General features: G+C 41.3%; 1 protein-coding gene across 1 annotated transcript in view; it reads left to right on the forward strand.

Annotated features, from left to right (window-relative positions):
* Positions 1–26,163, forward strand: part of ITGB6 (integrin subunit beta 6) — a 52,730-nt gene that overhangs the window by 9,208 nt on the left and 17,359 nt on the right. Inside the window, exons 5-13 of the mRNA XM_063116467.1 lie at positions 1,719–1,923; positions 5,509–5,755; positions 7,205–7,370; positions 9,315–9,476; positions 10,283–10,378; positions 15,931–16,020; positions 20,545–20,679; positions 21,180–21,600; positions 23,294–23,516. Of these exons, the coding sequence (XP_062972537.1) occupies positions 1,719–1,923; positions 5,509–5,755; positions 7,205–7,370; positions 9,315–9,476; positions 10,283–10,378; positions 15,931–16,020; positions 20,545–20,679; positions 21,180–21,600; positions 23,294–23,516 (1,745 nt within the window). The remainder of the gene's footprint in view (positions 1–1,718; positions 1,924–5,508; positions 5,756–7,204; positions 7,371–9,314; positions 9,477–10,282; positions 10,379–15,930; positions 16,021–20,544; positions 20,680–21,179; positions 21,601–23,293; positions 23,517–26,163) is intronic.

The raw sequence follows: 26,163 nt of genomic DNA on the forward strand, positions 1-26,163 counted from the left end.
CTTTTCATAGTACCAGGTTCTTCTGTGAAAGCTTGATTGCTAAATTGAAAATAAGCCAATTTCCCATTTCGCATATATCCATTACCAAAATTTGGTTTTAGTGGAAATACACATTATAGCAACTCTGTTTGAAAGAAATTATATTGATGAAGGAAGCTTTGCAAAGTCTATATTGTTAATAGTATTATATTGTTAATAGTATTGTGTTGCATTCTCAGAGCAGAAACTATGGTAATGTTTCTAATTCAATGGCAAATCTTATCTCTGTTGATATAATAACTATGCTGTTATTACCTCAGCTACCATATATAAAAAAGAGCATGTGGAATTACATCAGTGGGTTGGGGCAATGTTAGGGTGGTCCTATGAAAAGGAGAACAGGGCTCCTGTATCTTTAACAGTTGTATAGAAAAGGGAATTTCAGCAGGTGTCCTTTGTATGCATGCAACACCTGGTGAAATTCCCCCTTCATCACAACAGCTAAAGCTGTAGGAGGACTGCCCTCTTTTGTATCTGGTCACTCTACTATAGCTAGACCCAAGACCTAATAGAACAGATGGCTCATTCTAAGGTAATTTATGGGGTGGGGGAGAATTTCTAACAGTGCAACCAATATGGTTCACTCAGAGTCTAAGTTTAAAGCTAGAAACCATCATCTCACCTATCATTGGTACAGGCTTGATTTTATTTGCACTCAGTAATCTCTCCTTTTCTTTGTTTTGGAATTCTGCCACAATAATAATAATAATAATAATAATAATAATAATAATAATTTCTCCCTCTGGATTGAGGCAGGGAACAACATTGAATATAAAAATACTATAAAATACATAAAACTGATTAAAAACATATAAAACTAATACATTATTAAAATAATAGCCAGACAGCTTAAAATTCGACTGGGTAGGCCCGCTGAAAGAGATCAGTCTTATAAAACTTTAATAGAGATAGATATAACAGAAAGTAAAAATATTTCTCCACAATGGTTTTATAAGAGACAGAGGGAGGGAGAGAAATGATTTATAAACTTATTACAAAACTAGCCCTCAGGTAAACATGACTTTCTGTATATAAGGGGCTGGATATACAACAGTCATTTGGAATGGCACACCGGCTTAGATTTCTGTCTATTTCGTCTTTAGCTGTGATGCATCAAAATGCTGTCCGTACAAGATTATTCTTCAGTGACTTATTGTTAGTTCTCCACTTTCAGTTTCTGGCCATCAGAAGCTAGCCACATCTTGAGAACTAGATGTACACTTCATGTTGTGGGAAAAGATCCACTCTTCACAAGGTCTTTGCTCTGTCATGTGTATTAAATTCTATAGTGCTGAAAGTATTTGTGAAAGATTTAATAGGACAGACAAAAGGGTGTATCACTATGGGATTATAAACACTGGCTGTATTGTGTTGATTTATCTGTTCAATTAACATAATCCTCATTGCTGAAAGGTGCAGTAGAAAGCAACTAATGTATGGAATAGGACAATTATAAATACACGTTATAATACATTACCCCTACAGTCACTGCATTCTACTTAGGGTACAACCTATGCACGTTTAGACAAAAATAAGTCCCTAAGCATGGCTGGCTGGGGAATGCTGGGAGTTTTCAGACTTATTTCTGTGTAAACATGCATAGCAATGTACCCTTCATTAACACACGTTGTACTGTGCCACAATTACCTTCCGTTTTTCTGCTCTTCCTTTTTTTGTAGAATTTTACTGACCCATCTAAAATTCATATAAGGTGTGATACTCCTGAAAAGCTGATTTCCAAAGGATGCCAGATGGATTTAATTGAATTTCCCATTTCTAAAGTTGTAATCCATAAAAACAAGCTCTTCAGTGAAGGGGCACAGAAAAGCAAGTTAGAGGTTACACAGATTTCTCCTCAAAAGCTAACTGTTGCACTGCGGCCAGGTAAGTTACATACTTCATAAATATACCTCTTTTCTTTTGTAGCTTTGATCATAGTTTTGTTTGTTCATACCTCATGGAGTTGAACTTGAAATGGGTCCTGTTGTTGCAAACTCGCTTTTCAAACATTTAAACAAACATTTATTAGGCTCATTTGTGTCTCTTTGTTATCAGCACAGTAATTGTGGGGGGAATCCCCTCTAATCCAGTGGGGTCCAGAGGCCAATTTCCCCCCAGAACTTACACCCCAGCCGCCCATGCTGCCAAATTTGTCAGTGACCTTGGGTGGTGCAGTGGCAAAAAACAGGTTATTTTGAAACAAGGGTTGCGGGGATCATGTGACTCCCTTGGAGGTGGCACTCAGAGGAAGGCCTCAGAGGTTGATCATAGTGTCCGGGTAGGTTCAGGTTGGGAGAGGGCATTCTGATAAGATGTGCGCTCCACATGAACCTTGTTTTAAGGTAAGCACACCTTTTCCCCCACTGCCACCACTGTGGTACAAATTCAGCTGTGGAGGAAGGCTGCAAAATGGCCAAGGAGGATCACATGATGTTTGCAGGCTACATGTAGCCCACCCATTCTCTAACCCTTCCAAGACTAATCTTGTAAATGTCCTTTAAAAACATTAGCATTAAAACCTGTTGGTGTTAATAGACACTATCTTCTGTCTTAGAGTTGTATCTAGCCAAATGCTTTGGGCATAACAAGATTAGCCAATGTGAGTAGAAATGTTTAAGGAACTGAAGGTATGCAATTCCTGATATACCAACTATGCCTTTATCTGGACAGACATAGCCTAGCTACAGTTATCCATGTTCTGATAACCTCTTGTCTGGATTACTGCAATGCATGACAAGTGAGGCTGCCTTTGAAAGCGGTCCAGAAATTTCAGCTGGTCCAAAATAGGTCACCAAGGTTGTTAACAGGGACTGGCCAATGAGTTCACAGTACACCAGTACTTTTCCAGCTGCAATGGCTGACAGTCCATGTCTGGGCCTGGTTCAAAGTTCTGGTATTAACATTCAAGGCCCTAAACAGCTTGGGGCCAAGTTATCTGAAGGTTCACCTGCTCCTATACGTACCTGCCCAGACCTTAAAATCATCTTCAGGGATTCTTTTCTGTGAGCCCCTGCCAAAAGAAATGAGGCAAGTGGCTACAAGGAAGAGGGCCTTTTCTGCTGTGGCACCCCAGCTGTGGAATGAGCTCCTAGAGAGGTTCGCCTGGCATTTATTTATTTATTTATTTATTTATTTATTTATTTATTTATTTCAGTTTTATACCACCCAACAGCCGAAGCTCTAGGGGCAGTTTACAAAAATTAAAGCCATAGAAACCTTTCAAAATATAAAACAAACAATATAAAAGCATAATATAAAATACAATATAAAAACACAGCCAGGATAAAATCAAGCAGCAATGCAGAAATTAATACCGATTTAAAATACAAATTTAAAACAGCAAGGTTAAAATTAATTTGAAAGATTGTTAAAATGCTGAGAAAATAAAAAGGTCTTCACCTGGCGTCTAAAAGAGTAGGTGCCAGGCGAACCTCTTTAAGGAGCATATTCCACAGCCGGGGTGCCACAGTAGAGAAGGCCCTCCTCCTGGTAGCCACCTGCCTCACTTCCTTTGGCAGTGGCTCACGGACCCCTGAGGATGACCTTAGGGTCTGGGCAGGTACATATGGGAGGAGGTGTTTCTTCAGATAGCCTGGCCCCAAGCCGTTTAGGGCTTTGAGTGTTAATACCAGCATTTTGAATCAGGCCCAGACCTGGACTGGCATGATATAGTCTTGTTGGCCAGATCCTGTTAGTAAACGGGCTGCCCTGTTTTGTACCAGCTGAAATTTCTGGACCATTTTCAAAGGCAGCCCCTCATGTAGTGCATTGCAATAATCCAGACGAGAGGTTATCAGAGCATGGATAACTGTAGCTAGGCTATCTCTGGCCAGATAAGGGCGCAGTTGGTATATCAGCTTACGTTGATAAAAGGTGCTCTTTGCCACTGAGTTCACCTGTGCCTCAAGTGACAGTTCTGGATCCAAGAGCACCCCCAAACTATGAACTTGATCCTTTAGGGGGAGTGCAACCCCATCCAGAACAGGGTGAACATCACCTAACTGGACAGACGAACCACCTGTTTTGTACCAGCTGAAGTTTCCGGACCATTTTCAAAGGCAACCCCACGTATAACGTATTGCAGTACACGTACGGTGTACTCCTTTTGACACAAGGGCAGGATCTACACTACTGCTTATAACGGTTTATAATGGTTATGACAACTGTTCAGGCCCAGAACACATTACATATACAGTTTTCATACTGTTTTAAAAATGTTATATCCTGCTTGGTGTAGATCAGCAGGTGAAAACCTTCTTATTTTCCCAATATTTTAGCATTTTAACTGCCTAGTCTTTTCGCTCTGCTGATTTAAATATGTATTTTAAACCTCTGCATTGCTGCTTGATTTTTTTTCTGGTTGTACTTTTATATTGTGATTTTAAGCATCCATATTTTATATTTTATGCTGGTCCTTGTGGTTCTGATTTTTCTGAACTGCCCAGAGAGCTTCGACTATTAGATGGTATAGAAATAAATAAATAAATAAATAAATAAATAAATAAGCAAGCAGCCCATCACTTTGCCCAAATGCCTAAAAGTGTCTTTCATTCAAAACAAGCATTGGGCTAGATGCAATTCCATGTCATCTTCTAGAGGACTCTCTCCTGAAAGCGTGAATGTGTGATTTGTAGTGGCGAAAGTTTATTCTGGGATACACAGCCCTAGTTCCCATTTTCTATTATTGGCAGGGAGCAGTGTGTATAATAATAGCTTGTACAAGAACAAAGCACTGGGATAGAAGTTACTTTATGAGATCATGGGGGGGGACCCTTTCCTGGAGGTGTGGGTATATGTTCTGAGGTGGCCCAAAGCTTACTGTGCAGCGTACACCCTCAGTTCTTTCTTTATTTCTATATACATTGGCTGTTGTTGCTATGAGGGCATCTTGCTTGACAGTGTTTTGCGCTGTCACTGTCACTTCCTGTTTGGTTGAAGCCTGGCCTCTGACCTTTTCAGAGGCTGGGAAGAGTCTTTTGAAGATCCCACAGTAGGCTGGCCTATGGTGACCAAACTGTCTGCCCTGTAGTAAGGCTAGCCTGACAACTGAGGATTAAAATCCCCAATTTGCAACGAGTCAGACATTCCAACATTTAGTGTGTTGTTTCTTATGCTAGGCAAGATCTACACTACTGCTTTATAACAGTTTATAACAGTTCTGACAACTGTTTGGGCCCAGGACGCACTCCATATACAGCTTTCAAACCATTTTCAAAGTGTCATATCCTGCTAGGCGTAGATCTGACACTAGTCTGATTGTTGTCGCAAACCTATTTTTCACTATCTTCACTTGACCATTAGTCTAGTATATTGAAAGGGCTGGTAATAGAGACAAGGTCTACTTTGGCCTCAAAATAATATGGTGTAGCATCAAGAATAAACTGATTCAGTCGATACAGCATTTCCCTTTTTCATTCTCTAACCACGGCTGTGTTCATTTGTTTTCTATTTCCCCTGTGGCTTCACCAGGAAATGAAGAAACAATACAGATCAATGTTCGTCAGACTGAAGATTATCCAGTTGACCTCTACTACCTCATGGATCTTTCAGCTTCCATGATTGACGATCTGCGTACTATAAAGGAATTGGGTTCTACCCTGTCAAAAGAAATGTCTAAACTTACAAGTAACTTTCAGCTGGGTTTTGGATCTTTTGTTGAAAAACCAGTTTCACCATTCATCCATACTATGACAGAAGCAATAAAGAATCCTTGCCGGTTGGTAGCAAAGGCATCCAGTTGGGGTCAAAATTCCTCTTCTGCCTCTCTTGAAGGATTTCCACTGAATCTAAGTGGAATTTTCTATCTTAATATAATTTGATAGATTTGTTTTATTTCTTTAATTAAGGGGAATGGAACCTTTTTCACCCCAAAGGCTACATTGACTATGAAAAAGCATGCCGGGGCGCCTCATGGCAGCATGTCGGGGGGCATCTCTCTTATACACACATACACGCTGCCAGAGCACCTCCCTCGTCCCTGCTGCCACAGTGGTGAACAAGAAGCTGCCATTTCAAGGGGCTCCTGGCATCCTCAGGCAGTGATTCCTGATTGATCCAGCTTTGTAGGAAAGGTGAGGGGCAAGTGGAGCCTTTGGGAACCACCATTTCAAGGGGCTCCAGAGGCCTTGAGATGGTGGCTCCTAACTCAGTCCTATAATTCAGTCCTTTGCCTATAATTGCCCCTTGCCTTTTCCAATGGCTGGTCTCAATGGAGTGCTTCTCTCACCCGTCTCCAAGGGGCGGGGGCTTCAGAGAGGTACTGTGGCAGGGGCCTCAATGGACCAGATGGGGAGGTCTGGAGGGCTAAATTCTACCCATAATCTGGAGGCTGCCCACCTCTGCTTTAACAATTCTGAACCTTTTCTAGTTGTCTGTATTTGATGGGATCTGTTTTCGGTATTAATTCTTTAAATGTTTTCAGCACTATCTATCTCTGTAAGAAAGGTGAGGAAGGTGTTAATTACCAAGGCATGAGTAATTAAAGGAATGACCCTGTGCTCCCTGGGGGCAGGGTGGCCATTGGAGGTTGTGATCCTCCATTGCCACAGGTGGAAGCTGTTGTGGTGAAGGGGTGGAAAGTTCCACTGCCTTCACAAGTCTGATAGTGGTGTGGTCAGCAATGGAGTGTTCTGGGGTTGTGTCAGGGGAGGCCGTGGGACTGCAAGATCCTATACATTGTCATCCTCTTGACATGGCCAAAACAAGGTCCAGGAACTACAGCAACCATGGAGCTGGGTTAGTTAATTTCCTTCTCATTGGTGCCAAGAGGAGGGAAACGAATAAAAAGAAAACCCCTGTAAAACTTCTTGTTTGAGAACTTTGATAGATGCCTTGGGAGGGTTCAAATCCCACTTCAGCTGTGAAAAACTCTTGAGAAGAGTCTGTAACGGCCTGTTACGCTGTCCTTCTGAATTTTCCTTGTGAGCAAATAGGCACCATAATAACATTTAAAATATTTCAGTCACGTGGGTAGGTTGTAACAGCAGAAAACATCTCTATACCATAAAGCTTTCGAGGGCCATGAATGGGCCTCTGCCAGTCATTAAGCATTCAAAAGTAAAGAAATATGCGCTGGAAATAGTTAAGTGGCCTGCGGTTTGTATCTTTCATTCTGAAGCTTTTTCAGGTGCTCTGCACCACTATATACATGCAATTTATTTTACAGAAGTGTCTTATATGATTGCTCACCAACATTTGGATACAAACATATTCTGTCATTGACAAATGATGCTGAAAGATTCAATGAAATTGTGAAAAAACAGAAAATTAGTGGTAACATAGATAATCCAGAAGGAGGATTTGATGCAATTATGCAGGCAGCTGTTTGTAAGGTAAGGAGATAAAATATGCTTAATATCTTGTCATCAGTTTACGCAAACGTATATCACATTGCTTGTAGAATTAATTAGATACCCACGAACAGCAGATATCTGAGGAAAATATCAACTTCATGTTCTTCATTTAAGTTTAAGAAAGCCATAAAGATTGATCTCTTCCGGCAGGGCTAGCCAGATGAATTTTAAGATGCCCGATTGTTATTTTAATATTGTATCAGTTTTATATGCTTTTTAATCAGTTTTATGCATTTTATGGTACTTTTGTATTTAATGTTGTTCCCCACGTCGATCCAGAGGGAGAGGTGCGTAAGAAATTATTATTATTATTATTATTATTATTATTATTATTATTATTATTATTATTCATTAAAAGATCTAGGTTATAGACTTACTGTGCTTTAAATCCCAGCCTTCAAATGTCTTCCATATTTAGTCTAAAACTGTATTGCACAGTAGAGTGCACAGTTACGTGGAGAATTCCAGAAATTCAGAAAGACTAAAATCAACACCTAATCAAGAAACATGGAGTATCAGCAATCAGAAAGGGGAATATCATAAAGTTTAAGAATATAATAGAAAATAATTTCTTACTTTGCAAATTATTCTGGCTCTAATATTAGTTTAGCATAGAGCATTATTATCATGAGTAGTTCCAATTATATATTTTCAAACAACATAATTAAACCAATTTAGGTCAGGAAGCAAGCTTCTCTTCTGCCTCAAGGAGAGAGGCTAACAGTTTCTCAATGTAAAGCACATCTCTTCTGACCACTTCATATACAAATTAAATCCCATCTCAAAAGAAGCCAGTAGATGTAATACCTACCTCTTTATATAACGAGTTAATAATCAGGGAATTCTGACATCATACGTCCTGTTTACTCTTCAGCAATGTTCATGTCCACGTCCATGGACGTTAAAGGTCGCTCTGTACATGGAAAATCCTTCTGTCCCCAGAAGACGTCTTCTGTGAACAGAATATTTAGATCAAACCTATAAATTTTATAGCTAATGCCCAGTTTGTGCATCATAATAACCCAGATTTTTTTTAAAAAAATATCTGGGTTATCGGGAACAATGCAGCTAAAGAAATCATGGAGCTTCCATCTGTGGTTTGGTTAGTATTACATGCAAACCAGATACTCCGGCTTGTTCCTCCTCTGACAAAACAGAGAAATAAGCCACAGTTTGTTCTTAAGGAAACAGCATGCTACCTCATTCCCAATATCTCAGAATTTTAGGGGTGAGGAATCTGGGTTAGGCCAATATATCAGCATACTGCTTTTTGGAATCACATGGACTCAAGTTAATCAATGCTTCTAATGTTGTAACTCTATGCATGTTAAGACAGAAAAAAGTCCTTCAACTCCCAACATTCCCTAGCCAGCATGGGAATGCTGGAAGCTGTAGGATTCTTTTCTGTCTAAACATGCATAGGATTGCACTATAACGTAATGAAATCAGATAACATGTTTGGTCTTGCCCATGAAAAGCCATTTAACACTTAGTATACACAATGATGTAAAGGGAAAACATTATTAAAGATCTAACAAAAGCATATTATTGATTTCAAATTCACATTCCTTGGGGAAGGGCCATAGCTCAGTGATAGAGCACATGATTTGCATACAGAAGGTCCCGGGTTCAATTCACACATCTCCAGGTAGGGCTAGCACAAATTCCTGCCTAAAATCCTGCAGAGCCACTGCCACTCAGTGTAAATTATACTAAGCTGGTTGGACTAATAGTCTGACTCTGTATAAGGTCATTTCCTATGTTCCTATCCACTAGCGATTGTCATCCTTGAAATTGAACTTCAGCAGAGTAGACGTTCTGTGTAGTTTTGCTCACAGCAACAAGACTAATCAATTTTCTTAGAAATTTTATATGCACAAGTTGCATACCTTTTATCATCATCTATTTACATTTTTATTCCAGGAAAAAATTGGTTGGAGGAATGATTCCCTGCATTTGCTGGTGTTTGTGAGTGATGATGAATCCCATTTTGGAATGGATAGTAAACTAGCCGGAATTGTTATTCCAAATGATGGAGAATGCCATTTGGATGATAATAATGAATACGCCATGTCAACTGTTTTGGTAATATGCTTCATGTTTTAAACAGTTCTCTCCATTATAGTATCTTAAAGTGTTCTAACTGTAAGAATTTGTATGGGGCCATTATCCACTGAATTAGTATAAAAGTGTTTGTTTATGTGATTGGGTGGGGGGAGCCCGTCTACAAGCTGAAATATCCCACTCTCCTTTTCAGAGTGTGGAAGGCAACAACTACCTCCCTTTCCATCACAGAGACATCACATTCCTGTTTTAATCATTTGGAAGGCCAGACAACATTTCTTTGTTTCCAATAGGGAAGTCCTGTAGCTCCACTCCTTGGATTTTAAGAAGCTCTAAGTAAGGTTAGAGCTGTCATATTTTTTATTATCAGCCCTAATTTGTGGTTTTATCACTACTTCAGCACAGAGACCTTTGGACCCATACCTTATAAAGATACAAGCCACATGTAGCCCAGAGGCACTCAAGGGAAAAGAAGATGGGAGTTGCTTTGCAGCAATCCCAGTTGCCAGTAAGAAAATTTGTTATTTAAAATAAATAAAAATTAGAAGTAGTTGCCAAGAAAGATGTCCCAAAGATGGCATGTTGTCTACTTCTGCCTAATCATAGAGCCAACCTAGATGTGAAATGGCCAGGAAACGGCCAATTAAAAAACTTTGCAACTTTTCACCAGACCCAGATATAAAAGATATTCCAGTTAGTTGTAACTAATGCATAGATAAGGACGCAAAACTTTTAATTCCAGGCCAGCAGACAATATGCAATATTTTTTTATTTAAAGGTTTAATTATCCCAATTTGGAATTATTTGTTTGTTTGTTTTGCCTTCAGGAATATCCAACTTTAGGACAATTAATAGACAAGATTGTACAAAACAATATTTTATTAATTTTTGCAGTCACAGAAAAACAGTTTCATTTGTATGAGGTAAGTTACATAAATCTTATTTATGTTAATGTTCCTTCCTCTGAATGCTTATTAAGATGAGATGTCAGTATGAAAAACACCGTAAATAGGAGGTAGTATCCTCATTTCTTTAAACTGGGATAGACTCAGCACACATAGGCAGTCAGTCTAACTCAACACTGAAAATATGGAACTAAGAGCTATTTAGCAGAACAGCTGCATGCTGTACGAGATAAGAAAAGGGAGAGGTAGTGTTTTAAGCAAGAGTGAAACAAAAATGCCATAGAAGGTATAACAACAGAATGAGGGTTTTGTACATTATAAAACTTAGTATTATGTTCCTGGGGAACAAAGGAAGTCACCTGAGAACACTGATGCAAGGATAAAACTGACCAAGAGATACTGAAACATAATGCTTTGTATAACAGTAGTAGCCCACTCAGATAGTGAGGGATGTAGAATTCCAAAGGAAAATGTGATTTTGTAGTCCTTGAGAGGTGAGTGTTTCAGGATGAAAGGATACTTCACAGACTGAACAGAAGCCAAAAACTCCTTATCCACTGAAGAATTTTCTTTTCAGATTTTACTTTGTGCTGTTTTATTTTGTGCTATTTTATTACTGTTTTATTATGATTTTTAGATATATTCACTTGACATGTAAGCTGCCCAGAGAACTTTGGTTATTGTACAATCTAAAAGTGTAATGAACAAATAACATTTCTCCAAGTGAATTATTTACCAAGTTCAGATGTTATTTGTTCATTACACTTTTAGACTGTACAATAACCAAAGTTCTCTGGATTAATGTGTAAGTCTATTTAGAATGGGGATGTTTATTTCTAAGTTTTAAGCACATTCACTAGTAATAATATTTCATTTAAGAAAAGTAAGTTCTTAAATTGAAATATTGATATTTCTGTTTAGGATGGTAAGACTTTGTGAATGTTGAAGCACAATGGTATTGAAGGGAATGTGGAGAATAGGTAAAAGCATTTCTTCAGCTGTGAAGGTTGTGTGAGGAGGAGAGTTCAGAGTGTGCAGGAATAGAACAGGATGCACCCAGGTTATTAATAGGCTGAGCCAGGAGATGGAGAATAAGTGGTCTAGAGAAAGCTTTCAGAAGTACAAATGTGTTTAAAGGGTACAAACATTCCCCTCTAACATGCTCATAAACTCATTCACTCTCCATGCATCTGAGACAAAATACCTTCAGAGCTGTAGGACAAGCTGAAAACAAACTTCCCTGTGAGAATAATTTGAACCTGAACAAAAAGAGGGAGCAGCAGCATGGAAAGGGTGGTTTTACACTATCTGTCATTCTCCATTCCCCCCTCCCACCATGTCTGGTAATATGGAGGTTATACTATTGATTTATAGTCTGAGGTTTTTTATATATAAAGATCACTAAGATAATGTATGTGAAGCATTTTGAGCTATTAGAAATAAAGGAAGTTCTAAGTTTTATGCTAAAGATAATTCATTTTCAAGTACTTAGCCACAACCAACTAAAACAGAAATTATCTTGCGCTGTATTCTTGTACACATGTATCTTGGAGCATTTAATTCAGTGGAGTTTACTTCTGAGTAGACATGCATAGGGTTGCATTGTGAAATATTGTTTTATATAACTTTCTTTGAAAAGCAGTGACACACACACACCCAAAATAGCCATCTTTTGTTGTGTTGTTTCTATCTATCCTCTGATGTATTAGAGAGTTTAATTAGAGATTTGGTTAAACGATGAGTTGAATCTTCATTTATCCATAGTTTGAATCAAACTATGGCTAACTTAAGTCCTGTGGACCTTCTCTAAGTATAAGTAAGTCTGGATCCAACTCCATATCTGCTCAAAAGCAAACGTCCACAACTTAGCACAATTTAGCATTATCTCTTGTTGATCAAGGACGTACTGGAAAGCCATGGCAATGCTAATGAACAAGGCCATCTGTTATAATATATATGGATTGAGAACATTTTAATGAAAGGAGCACATATGGAGTGAGGAGAGATCTGAGCCATTTTGAAGAAGGTTAATCATTTAAACATTGTGACATTAAGAAACTGAACTCTGCAATTCTTGTACAATTAGGAATGAACTCATTATTCAGTTAGGCACAAAGGTCGATGAAGGTAGACTATAGATGTCACTCCATATATAGGAAGTATACAATGGGAGCGCTCAGTGTACCTGTGTGAACAGATCTGAATGACCAGGTATGAATGCAAACTGTAAGCTCAATTTCCACCAAGTGTCAGTCAATTAGTATTTCTCAGAGGCAAGATTTTGATACCTGAAGAACAGTATCTTTATGGAGAAAGCTGGCACAAGCTGCAGGTTCTTCTCATAAAAACTTCCATAAAAATAGACTGGAGCACAGGTAGAGACTCCAAGGTAAGATCTAATAGCTTGAAACTGTACTATCCTAAACAAGATATGAAGAAATAGGCAACCCTAATAGAAGGGTTTTCTGTGGAAAACCCTTCTATTTTCTGTTTTCTGTGGAATTATTGAGAGTAACATTATGCTTCAGTTGATATAGAATCCTTTTCATTTCATTTGTTTGCACTAAAAAATACATACTATCTAAAATATATTTATTATGTGCCTAATTATTCATTTAAAACATGCCACGTACAATCATGTTCTCCAGGCAGTTCACAACAAAGTAAAATAAGATAAAATAAGCAAATTTTAAAAATACCATAAAACATACAAGAAAGCAAGCATTAAAATATAGCTCAGATAAAATTAATTTAAAGCAGGATCAGACTAAAAGACCTTGGGGTGGGGGAGGTATTTGACCAGGACCAAAATGTCACCAAGGGAGGTGCTAGGAAATCTTTTCTGGAAAGAGCATTCCATAAAGGTGTCACCACTGAAAAAGCTCTTCCTTCACTAGCACTACACTCAAAGAAAGTCTTCAGAAGATATTAAGGTCTGGGTATGTGCATATGGATGCAGGTGATCCTTCAGGTATCCTGCCCATTATAGGTCCAAACCAGGACTTTGGACTGAGCCTGGAAACAGAATGGGAGCCAGTGAAGTTGGCAAAGCATCAGTGTGATATGTTCCTAAGTCCCAATCCTGATTCGAGCTATGTTCTAAACTAACTGAAATTTCTGGACCATCTTCAAAGGCAGGCCCAAGTGATGAGCATTGCTGTCATCCAAATTTAACTGTTGCAACTTTCCCTTATTCAACATGGTAGAGTCTGAATCTATTGGTATTTCAATTCATATTTTCTGTTCTGCCATTTAAATTGAAAGCATTGTTTTCCAGACTCTCATATTCAGCAGACTTTTAAAAATCATCTCTATACATTTATGCATGCAATTAAGCTATGCTGCTTTGGTGTTCTTCAAATGAGAAATAGGGGGACTAATTACTGTCGCCCTTGCCTATTGTGCATATTGCTCGCTTAATACTTGTTTGCCTGAGTTGTGAGTGGCATGGTTTAAGATATATGCTTCCTTTCTTTTTCCTCTATGTAGGTTGATCATTCAAGCTGTATTCTTTTACTACCTGACATATTACTTAGCTGCCTTTAGATGTTACGTTCTTTGTTACGTGCTAATTGACATTTTCATTTTAGCTGTTAATGTTGCTTTCGTGGTTAACATTTTGTTTTCTGTTCATGGAGAGATAGAACTATCTACCTCTGTCTCACAACTATTTGAGGCAGATGTTTATTTGGAATAACATCTACATAAATTGATCAGGGTTTCATCTTGATGAGCAGGAGAGGAGGAAAGCGCATTGCTCTTATTCTCTGTAGTATGATGAAATCGGCTCTGCTCCTTCAGTGTTATACAGCAGAGCTGGCTGTCCCTAAAACACAAGAAAACATACTTCTGGGTGGGGGGTGAGGCAGGGCAGAAGTAATAGCTCCCACCTATTATGCCCAAGTTATCCAGGGCAGGATCTGAAGGGAGAATCTGCGCATTTGTGGAGGGAGCATTTATCCTTTACTTTGCTGATGTACAGCTGTGCATCTCCACTTTATAAAAGTAGAGATCTGCTGCCTTTCCTGACTGTTTGCTCAAATAGGGTGAAATACTGTGTGTGTGCTCTCCCTATGAGAGCATCCCCACCCAAATTTTGGCCAATTAGAGTAAAGGGTCAGGGAACACAGCAGAACTCTATTTTTATAAACTGGAGATGCACAGCTGTACATCAGCAAAGTAAAGGATAAAAGCTCCCTCCACAAATGCGCAGTTTCAGATATAAATTAGGGTGAATTAACACCGAATCAGAGAAGTTAATTAACACAACCCTGCCTTCTGCCTGGCTTCCAGCAAGTAATCAGGGGTTGCCATCCACCCTTGGCTCAACCCTGGAGCAAGGTCATGTGGCGGAAGGGCCGCGGTGACTTCACTTTGAAGAAAAAGTTGGGATAAGTTCCTGGCTTTTTTACCACACCGCTTTGACAAAAAGCCCTGCGGTGGCTACGAGTTGGCGACTGTGTTGTATAACTGACCCAGTGCCACTGCATAGCCGCTGCAGAGCTTAGAAGATACATAGACAGCCCCCCAGGATGTAAAGATATACTTTGCAGCAGCCTTTCCTAACCTGGTGCCCTCCAGATGTTTTGCACTACAGCTTCCATAAGGGGAGTGATGGGATTTGAAGCCCAATGCATGTTGGGGGGGGCACTAGGTTGGGGAAGGCTGCTTTACAGTATAATCCTATGCATGTTTACTCAGAAAAAAAACTTCCACTGAGTTTGATGGAAGTTGAGGTCCCACTTGTAGATTCCAGCCTTAGATACATCCCAAACAGTGGACATTTCTAAGAATTCAGGTCAGTTATTAAACAAGCCAGCTTCAAATCATGGGTTATGAAGCTGGCTTGTTTAACTAATCAGAAACTAAACACCGGTGAAGTCTTCCCAGCTGTGCGGGAGAAAGAGACGGAAGGGGGAACACAGGAACCCAAGACCCATGGCAGTTCTTTGCTGCTCATTGTTGTAGCACTAAATCATGGTTTAGCGTTGCATGTGAAGACAGCCAACGTGACTGCAGCAAATCGACATAGTGTCATCAGTAATGTGTTATGGGAATAAAGAACCATCTGAATCAAGTGATGCTTAAACTAGGCAATAATATGATTGCATTTACTTGAATTCAGCATTTTTTTCCACCATTTTTAGCTCATGTCATGCATTACAACAGCAGTCTCCAACCTTTTTGGCACCAGGCACCGGTTTCGTGGAAGACAATTTTTCCACGGACTGGCGGGGTTGAGGGGATGGTTTTGGGAAGCCTGCCCCACACTCCGCTGGGGCGGGTGGGCAGCTTTGGAACGGCGCACCCAGAAGTTGCTCTCCCAGAGCGGCTTCCGGCTGGGCGCGCCGTTCCAAAGCCGCCCCACCCCAGTGTCCTGGCTTCTCTTCGGCTGGGTAGGCAAGATGGCACCCCGTGCCCAGGTACGCTGGGGGTATGGGGGGGTGGAGTGGGGTGAAAGCAGCTCACCTGTGTGGCCTGGTTCCTAACAGGCCACGGACTGGTACCGGCCCAGAGGTTGGGGACCCCTGCATTACATTACCTAATAATTGTCATACCTGTATTTTCAGAAATATGCTGACCTTATTCCTGGAGCTACTGTTGGGCGTCTTCAGAAGGATTCTGGAAATATCCTCCAGTTGATTATTGATGCATATAAGGTAACAACAACACAGTGTTTTGAATGCCTGTGTGAACTCATTCATTGGTTTAACGTAATGAATATACTCATATTGTTTTTTGCATATGAAACATTTTTTGTGCAAAGATGTCAAGCAAAGAAACCATGCAGAGAAAAGTTCCAGACTGGAAGGAAAAAGTAATAGAAAAATGCAAAGACTGTTATAGATTAACAGTTCTCCCTGTTTTAGCTGCATGGTAACGATGCCCCAAAGAAATGTTGTGTGGTGCAATAATCTTTTTGTTTACCGTGAAATAAGACCAACTGAGTTCAACAGAAATTACTTCCAAATATGTGTGTATAGGTTGCAGCCTTACAGTGCAGTCCTAAGCACCCTTACATGAAAGTAGATGAACAGAATGGTGGTTACTTCTGAATAAACACACAGAGGATTGCACTGCTTATCTCTTTAATAAACAGAGTGCAGACACACAATGAGGATTTTTACAGTATTTATTTGGATAATTCCAGAAATCAGAAAGCAAATGGGAACATGGAACTGGTGCTAACTTTCAAGAATCTTTACTTGTATAATACAGTTTGCTTCACATAATGTTTTAGAGATTTTCTACACAAGGCATTGTGCACTTGTGATCCCTCCCTCACAGTAGTTTGCGGGTGCTTTACAAGTCATCATCCTCACCCTGCAGGGCCTCTCCCATTCTTTGCAACCATTTTCACACTTTATTTTTTGAGCAAGGAAATCCTGGTATAATCAGGAAATGGTGGAATGCAACCCTAGTGTAGTGTGAGATTCTGCTACACAACAGTGGCACCTAGTAGTTGTATAATGGAACATATAGAAAAGCAGAGAAAGAGAAATCTAAAATTCTTAGATTTAAAATTCATCTGTGTAGATGAATTACATGGAGATAAGGCAATCAATGGCTACTAGTCGTGGTGGCTACCTCCAGTACCTGAAGCGGTAGGCCTATGTACATCAGTTGCTGGGGAATATGAGTGGGAGAGTGCCGTTGCACTCATGATGTCCTATTTGAAGGTTCCCCACAGGCAGCTGGTCATGACCAGAATGCTGGACTAGATGGAGCTGTGTTCTGATCCAGCATGGGTCTTCTTATGTTCTTATCTGCTATGCTTATTAGGGGTGTGCACGGACCCCCCGCTCCGCCCCCCGCGCCGCTCTGCCCATACTCCGCCCATACTCCTAGACTTCCTGGTTGAACCGCGGGCTCAATTGAAGAAGCCGACGGACCGCGGACGGAGGCAGGTAAGGGAGAGGAGGGGGGTTTACCGGGCCCTGCCGCTGTCGCTGCATGGGCGACAGTGACAGCGGCAGGGCCCGGTAAACCCCACTTACCTTTCCGGCGGAGCTCCGGATCGAGGCGAAGGATCCGCCTTCACCTCGATCCTCTTCGCCACGCTCCGCCGGCCCCCCAATCCTCTTCGCCTCCACCTTAAGGGCAGGCGAAGCACCTCGCTCCGCTTCTAATTCGCCGGTCCTCTTAGAAGTGGAGCACATCCCTAATGTTTATAATGCAATGAAGTGCCACAGACCAGTGCATCACTTTCATCTCATGCTCTCTACTTCCTTGAAAAGTGGGAAGTTCCAGAGCAGCTTTTTAAGATCAGTTTCCTTTGAAAAAGAGGGAGAGTACAAGACACTTGTCTTGTTTTCGTAATACCTATTATTTACGAATGAACAACCGAGCAGGCAGGGGTGTGAAAGCAAGTGCATGGAGAGTAGCATGAGCCTTAAAACACAAGCCTTGTGGAACCCCTAGATTTCCACCCAGAAACCTCTTAAAAAACCTTTTTTCAGCCACCTGTAGAACTAATAATATGTACTGTGTCCAAATTGTTTTGAAACCCTGCCTTGCTAGGTTCATTTAGGCCTCACCACCCCTGGCAAAAGGGTGTGTGACACATTCCAGAAACCTGGAGTAGGTAAGGGTGACTTAATGCTAACATAACACCAACCATAGTCAGTTCTGCACCTGAAAAGCAAGACAGAATGCCCACATGACAAAAAAGGTGTGAGCCTATGGGGAGCTCTTGGTTACCCTACTATGGTTAGCAGATTGGGCAGTGGTCCATTCACCACAGGCCAATGTATTCCCCTTCATTCACTATGGTCCAAATTTAAAGGTTGCTGCAAAAATATTGTGGCTCTTCCACATCCCTTACCAGTCTGCACTGCTGGCAGTACTGCACAATTCAGTAACATGACCCAAGAAAAATAACTTCACCATTCCTACCTTACTGCGCCTTCTTTTTCTTTTCTTTTTTTAATGGCTTAATAATTGTCATTTGCCCTCAGAACAATAATCATGCTGAAGTTTCTGAAGTCCTCAGGGCTTTCCGCTTGAAAACTGTGGCAGGAATCCAAGTTGTTATTATTCACAGATGTGTTGGCTTTTAAATTCTTCAGAGGAAGTAAGCGTATGAGGGAACTCTGAGCTGTCAAAATATTTGTTGTAAGATGTTCTCATATTCCCTTGCAACGTGAGTCACAGCCTTCAGCAAGCATGTCAGGACGTGCCTTGAGAGGTTAAAAGCTGTAAAAACTCTAAACTAATGTTTTCGGTCTTTAAAGCATTCGTTTTGGTCAAATTCTATGCAAAGTCAAGAATGGTAGAATGCAAAGTTATTTAATAAGGGCAGAAGGTGATCCCTTCATCGGCAGTGAAATCCCTTCAGCAGTTAACATGTAGAAGACCTGACGGAGAAGAAGTTAAAACACAGGTTTTGCATATTGCTTCATTCAGCAAACCATTCAGCTCTAAATATGCCCACAGGAATGTTGTAAAGCTCACAATGTAAATATTCAGGAAGCCAGATGAATTCCGACACTTGAGGGAAGGTCAGTTCCCCAAGGTCAATCAAGAACAACAGATTCAAACGAAATTCAGTAGGTGTTCTCTGGCTTTTCTCACTATAAGTCCAATGAAATTACTTCCATCCGTTAACTTTGCCCATCCCAAGTGATGTGACCAAGGCTAGAAGGAAACTTAGTGGGCTGGATCCAGATTTATGCACATGCAACTGAGCTGGTAGAAGTGGACTTCCCTGCCTCTTTCCTCCCCATGGAAGCCCCTCCAACCCCCATGAGACAAAGGTTGGGGGACCCTGTTGAATAAATTGAGCTCTGGTGTGAGTGGGAATGGAGGGATCCCCAAAATTGGGCAGAAACACTTTCCATGAGCAGAGTGCTTATACCCAAAGAAGGCAGATCCTGGATCCAACCCTTTTTTAAAGACAAAGGTAAAGAAAAAAACAAAAAGAATACATCAGCATGCAATAAATGTCACCCATATTTCAGATAACAACAACAACATACTTCCAGTGTTTATTTCTAAATGGAAGATCCCAGTGGTGTTCTCAAGTCTTCCTCCAAGTCACATTCCCCTAATCTGAAGAAATCTTCTCCAAAGCTCTTTGCAGGCATTTATTCATAATAGAATCAACATGTGGAGTGGCAACACCTATAGAGAACCCCTGTGTTTACAGCTGTCCATGGGCTCCCTACAGATACTTAAATGAATGTGCATAAGTCAGAAGCCTACCAGCCACTTTAATCACATACATACATACACACACACACACACATTCTACATGAGTGACTATCTGAAAAGGATGTTTCTAAGGTTTTCTAATGGTTCTGAATAAGGATGTCAGAACAATCTGTTAACGGATTCAAATGAGTTCAGATTTCTATGAATCTGATGTGTGAATTCTGTGTCGTGTGGATTTTGCGGACTTTCAGATTTTTTTGCGCAAATTCACACAAGTGCTTCTGAGCCTAGGTGCAAGTACAAATTTGTGCTAAAGCGGATTTTACTCAAGTGAAACAAAATTCTCATACATTCCTAAAAAGTTTCATTCTGTCAAAGAGTGAACAATGGGACAAAAGACGCCTGACAATCTCTGAAACACAGACAGAACAGGTTTAATCAATGAAATGATTGCACTTCTGCAGACTCCAAAATAGATAAAGTATTAGCAGTGTTCTCCTCCAGTGCTCATATTCCATTGCAGGATAAATAGTTAAGAGGGTAGGTCTGTTTTATCAATTTTTCAAAACTAAATAAATTAACAGTATTTATAGGCTGCCTTATAACAAAGCTTTCAAGGCAGCTGTCAACAAGAAATAAAACCAGTTAAAAGCCAATAAAAACAACAATAATGTGCTCTAAAAACCCAAAATGCAAAAACCCAAAAGCTGACAAATTTAAAAAGGTTGGGAAACCTAAAAGGTTGCCTAGTACTGAAGTGACTCCAAATTTGGTGCAAAATGAGGCTCTCTCAAGAGGGGGAATCCATCACACAACTGTAAGGTGTTAGTTACCTGTGGCCAATATCATTGCTTACCAGTTGCTGGGGAACATGGGCAAGAGGGTGCTGTTGCACTCATGTCCTACTTGTGGGTTTTCCCCTGGGCAGCTGGTTGGGCTGCTGTGCAAACAGAATGCTGGACTAGATGGACCCTTGGCCTATTCCAGCACGGCTCTTCTTACGTTTTTATGCCAACCATTTTGTATTTAAGGTGCTCCGATCCGAAATTGAGCTGGAGGTGTTTGGAGACACAGATGGACTGAACCTTGCTTTTACTGCCATCTGTAACAACGGCATTGCCTTTCAAAACCAGAAGAAATGCTCTCAAATTAAAGTGGGAGAAATGGTAAGGCGATTATGAATTCATGAATGAAATGTATTTCTGTGAAACTAATTGCAGCAGGAAAGGAAACATTCCTCATATAGTGCTCAGATCTCAATTCTGTGACAAAAATGAAAGTAGATACAGTCGATTAACAGCCTTGTGTAGAAGCGTTCGATATCTTGCTATGTCGAAACTAGTTTTCAGTCTAATAGCACAACAGGAAAACGGAAAACCTATATAGACACGAATTTAATGATTACAGAATATACAACAAAATGTATATTGCAGCCTAATACCAAAAAGTATGCAAAACAAAATGATAGAAATGTAAAACTTAACAGTCCAATGAGCAAGGAAGCACCTACTGTCATGAATCAAACCTCCCGGTTTGATGCATGCTGTTACTTTAAACTGATTACATGCAAAATAAATCAGTAAAATGTCGTGAGTTTTAATATTTATTTGGCAATTTTGCGTTTTGAATGCTAAAGCGATGCATGATATTTTCCTTCCTTCCTTAGGTCACTTTCAACGTGACGTTAAGCCTATCTACTTGTGAGAAAAGTGGAAGGAATGTCCTAATAAAGCCTGTGGGGCTGAATGAAGCTCTGGAAATTGATATCCAGGCAGTATGTAGCTGCAATTGTCAGAGGGAGACGGAGGTGGCCAGCTCCAAGTGCAACAATGGGAACGGTTCTTTCGAGTGTGGCGTGTGCACTTGCAACCCTGGCTACATGGGTCCTCATTGTGAATGTGATGAAAAGGACTCACTGAGTGCAGATTCCTGTAAAAGTTACCCAGAGTTACCTTCTTGTAGTGGAAGAGGTGACTGTTATTGTGGACAGTGTATTTGCCACTTATCAGCTTATGGAAATATTTATGGGCCAAACTGTGAATGTGACAATTTCTCTTGTGTGAGATTTAGAGGACTGCTATGTGGAGGTAGGTCCACTTTAAATAGTAGTCTTTTATTTATTTATTTCAAATCACATAATAAAATTATAGAAAACAAAGTGGAACCAGGGGCAGATCCACACACAGGCTTCGAGACGCCCTGAAGGCGCTTTAGGGCGCCCCGAAATCGATGATGTAGACCCTACCTTAACCGTTCCAAGAAGAGGCAGAGGAGGAGGCGGCCCCGCATAGCCCCTCACGGGGACGGGATGAAGAGTTGCTGCGCCCGGCGGCTTCGCCGGGGAATCAGCTGCTGCCCACCTACCCGCCGGCCTCCTTTTGCCGGCGAAAGAGCCACCCGGGCCCACCCGGGTCGGAGAGCTCATCAGAAGAAGCTGCTGCCAGCTTCCGCCCGGGTCATAGAACTCAGCGGAAGCCGGCGGCGGCTTCTTCCGCTGAGCTCTCCAACCCGGGTGGGCCCGGGTGGCTCTTTCGCCGGCAAAAGGAGGCCGGCGGGTAGGTGGGCAGCAGCTGATTCCCCGGCAAAGCCGCCGGGCACGGCAACTCTTCATCCCGTCCCCGCGAGGGGCGATGCAGGGCCACCTCTTCCTCCTCCTCCGCCGCCTCTTCTTGGAACAGTTAAGGTAGGGTGTACATCATCGATTTCGGGGCGCCCTAAAGCGCCTTCAGGACGTCCCAAAGCCTGTGTGTGGATCTGGCCCAGCATACCGAAGAATGATATGCAAAGGATGTCATTTAAAAACTTAATTAAGGGTACAATGTTGGCTGAGGAATACTGGGAAATGTAGGGCTTTTTATGTCTAAACATGCATAGGATGGTGTCCTAAGAATGCAATCCTACATAATCTGCTCTGGCTACTTGTAAGCACCCAAACTTGGAGGCTTACAGGTCTCCTATGCAGAGCATGAAGTACCTCATGCCTCACGCTCTGCATTTAAGCTAGACAGGCATTTTAGCCTGTCTAGCAAAGGCTTCAAGAACGGGGCAGGGAGGAGAAGGAGGCTGAGGTGGCCATAGGATTCCTTGTATGGTTGATGCCCCAATTTCCTTCCCTCCCCATCTCCTGGAAGCGCCCCCTTTCCCACCGCCACGCTCTATGTACAAGCATGGAGATGTAGCCAGCGTGGAGAGAACTGTGCCAGCTATGAGCGGGAGAAGGCGGGGAGCACAATTTCTGGGTTCTGAGGTTGGAGCCCTTTTTCCAACCTCAGATTCCATAAAATGAAAAATCCTATGTCCCCGCAGATGCTGTGTGGGGACACAGGATTGCTTGCTAAGTCTGTGTAAAATTGTAATGCAAAGAAAGAAAAGAAAAGAATCTGTTATTCACCACCTTAAGACTGATATACATCCCAGAATAGGGCTTCTATCATGTTCTCTGCCAACAATATTTTTCAACTTCTCTCTTGGGATTTTTTTGGGTATAACATTGATCCTGGAGTTCTCTGGAATATTAAAAGCTAGTTCACTTCTTTGTGATTTTAGCTGGTCCTAAAAACTACTGTAGTTCTGTACCTGTCTGGATTTCTTCAAATTATATAACCTCTTGAATAAATATTTTTTAAAATTCATAGCTAATCACTGAGGCTTTACAGGGATTAGGAGGGAAAGGTGATGACAGAGGGGTTTGAGGGTTGACTGAGTTATTTTGGGTATTGGAATCTTGGAAAGGTATCAGCAGAATGCAAAAGAATAACTAACTTCCATGATTTTCCTCAGGCAATGGAGACTGTGACTGCAGTCAGTGCATTTGCCACAATGGCTGGATGGGTGAATACTGTAACTGCAGCACTGAGACTGACAGTTGCATTTCTGAAGACGGCACGATCTGCAGTGGACGAGGCGAATGCATTTGTGGGAAATGCGTGTGTGCAAATCCTGGCATTTCCGGTAGCAATTGTGAAAAATCCCTTACCTATAGTGATCCTTGCAGTTCTAAACGGTAAGTTGATATTCTTATGTAGGCTTATAAATATCTGTTTCTGTCGCATGTCTAAAAGTACAGTCATATTTCAGGGGTGCTGAATTTTGTTCGCCATACTTTCTGGGGGTGGGGTGGTTATGTAGTTAAATCCTAGTACTTTTTGGGGGGTCACTTTCATGTGCTGTCTAAATTATCTGTATATACCCTTATTTGATTGATCTGCTCACTTCCTGGTGTGGTTCATGGTAACAGAGACCATTCCCCTCTACAGGGGTGATGGATCTATGAGGCCGTTCTACCCCTGGGAGGCTAATGTGATCCGAGGAAGTCCTGTAAGTTTGCTCAGTATTATTACCCTAGTATCACAGATGGCATGCTGAGGGTGAGTTGATATCCTAAAGGACAGGCAGGCAGAATATAGACTGGGATTGATTGGTGGTCTCTGTCCACCACTCTACCGCTAAGATCATCTTCTTGGCCCGCCGCTCTGACCATGTTACTCCACTTCTGAAATCTCTTCATTGGCTTCCAATTCACTCCAGAATCCAATATAAACTTCTCCTGTTGACCTTCAAAGCTTTTCACGACCTAGCTCCTGCCTATCTCTCCTCTCTCATCTCACACTATTGCCCCGCTCGTGCTCTCTGCTCCTCTGATGCCATGCTTCTCGCCTGCCCAAGGACCTCCACTTCCCTTACTCGGCTTCGTCCTTTTTCTTCTGCTGCCCCTTACGCCTGGAACGCTCTTCCAGAACACTTGAGAACTACTAACTCAATCACAGCTTTTAAAACTCAGCTAAAAACTTTTCTTTTTCCTATAGCTTTTAAATATTGAGTGTTCTGACTCTATACTGTTAGCTTCACCCCACCCGGTGCCTGTTTACACTTCCCTGTGCCTGTTTGCATTCTCTTTCCCTCCTTATTGTTTACTACAACTTTATTAGATTGTAAGCCTATGCGGCAGGGTCTTGCTATTTACTGTGTAATCTGTACAGCACCATGTACATTGATGGTGCTATATAAATAATAATAATAATAATAATAATAATAATAATAATGATTGGTAAATCTCTAAGTGTTTTGCAATAGATCTCCAAGACTTTACACAGAGCAAGGGGATACTGATACAACAGCAGCAGCAAGCTCTGCCTTGCGGTGGCTGGGTGGCCTGCTTTACAGAGGACAGTCCTCTATTTGGTGGATTGCCCAATCCAAGTCTGGTTTAAATCAAAGAACCATAAGATAGGGGAGCCAGGTCTTTAAAGTTGCGCAACAAGGGTTGACACCTGGACAGCAGCTTGAACAAGGTACACAGGTCACCAGGTCTGGTCTTCTTCAATATGGTGAGATATATTAAAGAGGACAAAAGAAGGCAGTGATCTGTATAAAATTTGCATATGTTTATTCATGTATATAGAAGAAAAAATTAAAATTATTAATTTAATAAAAATATAAGTACGCTTCATGTCACCATGACCAGGTGACCCTTTTTGCCTGCTGAGTGTGTTGAACAAGTACTTCCTGTTGATGGACAATTTTAAGGGCCCCTGTTCTCCATCCTTTATCTTTAAACCCAATTTGGACTAGATAGCCTTTCAAATAAAGCATACCTTCAAACCGAGGACTGCTGTCTGTAAAGACTGACATCTGCCCATTCCTGGGGGCTGTCTATATGTTGTCTTTGGCCCGTGGTGCCTCTGAATGTGCAGCCACCAATTCAGAGCCACCCCAGACAAAGAGCCAAAGATGAAGAGCAGATTTACCCTGACTTTTCCTGCCCAAGCGTGGTCAACACAGCTCTTCCCTGTCTATCCTTGCTCAAGCACTGTTCTGGGGGTCGGTCCCGGGTGGAAGGTGACCTGCCATTGGTCGCCAGAAGCCACGAGAGGGTCTGTCCTCGCATCTCCACCCTAAAAACTCCCCTGAAAGTTTGCAAGCAGGACATCTGATTTTTTCCCCACCAACCCCAAACTCGAGTGATGTTAGGACTACAGTCAGCTCTTTTTTGAGTGTGTCTCAGTTCAAGGTAACTCTTGTTTGTTTCTGATGTTGATGCATGAAATTGGGGAGGGGGCAATCCCGGCAATCCTAATGGCCACCGGAAAGCCCACTCTGCCTCCCTCTGTCTGGATAACTTGCTGCCACCCCGCACCAGCAAAACTGTGGGGTTTGGTGGTGAAGCAGCACCAACTTGGCGCCGTGAAGACAGTTCCTGGACTACAGCCGCCTAGAGCCGTGGCAGGTGTGAGATTTGAACCAGGGGACTTGCTGATTCATAGTTCAATTTCATAACCAATTGCAACATCAGCTCTTAGAAAAGTTTGTATGAGTAGTTGTCAGCATCAAATTATTATTATTATTATTAATAATAATAATAATAATAATAATAATAATGAAGACCATCTCACCATGTTAAAAATAACAACATGCAAATGTTGCTTCAAACGTCTAATTTAAAAATCTGGGCTGCAGAATTGGAACATTTGCTAAATATATTTGCAGCTATTTGTTTCAGCTCTAGCTGAATGGAAAGTGCTGATAATTGTCCACAACAGAATGCAGTTGTACACTTGACAAATGTACAGCAAGCAGATGAACTTAACAATTTTGCCTATCCACGAAGGACACAATCTTATGGGTTGTGCTGTCAAATGTGTTGGACAGGA

Source organism: Elgaria multicarinata, chromosome 2, assembly GCF_023053635.1.
Source record: "Elgaria multicarinata webbii isolate HBS135686 ecotype San Diego chromosome 2, rElgMul1.1.pri, whole genome shotgun sequence".
Lineage (NCBI taxonomy): Eukaryota > Metazoa > Chordata > Lepidosauria > Squamata > Anguidae > Elgaria > Elgaria multicarinata.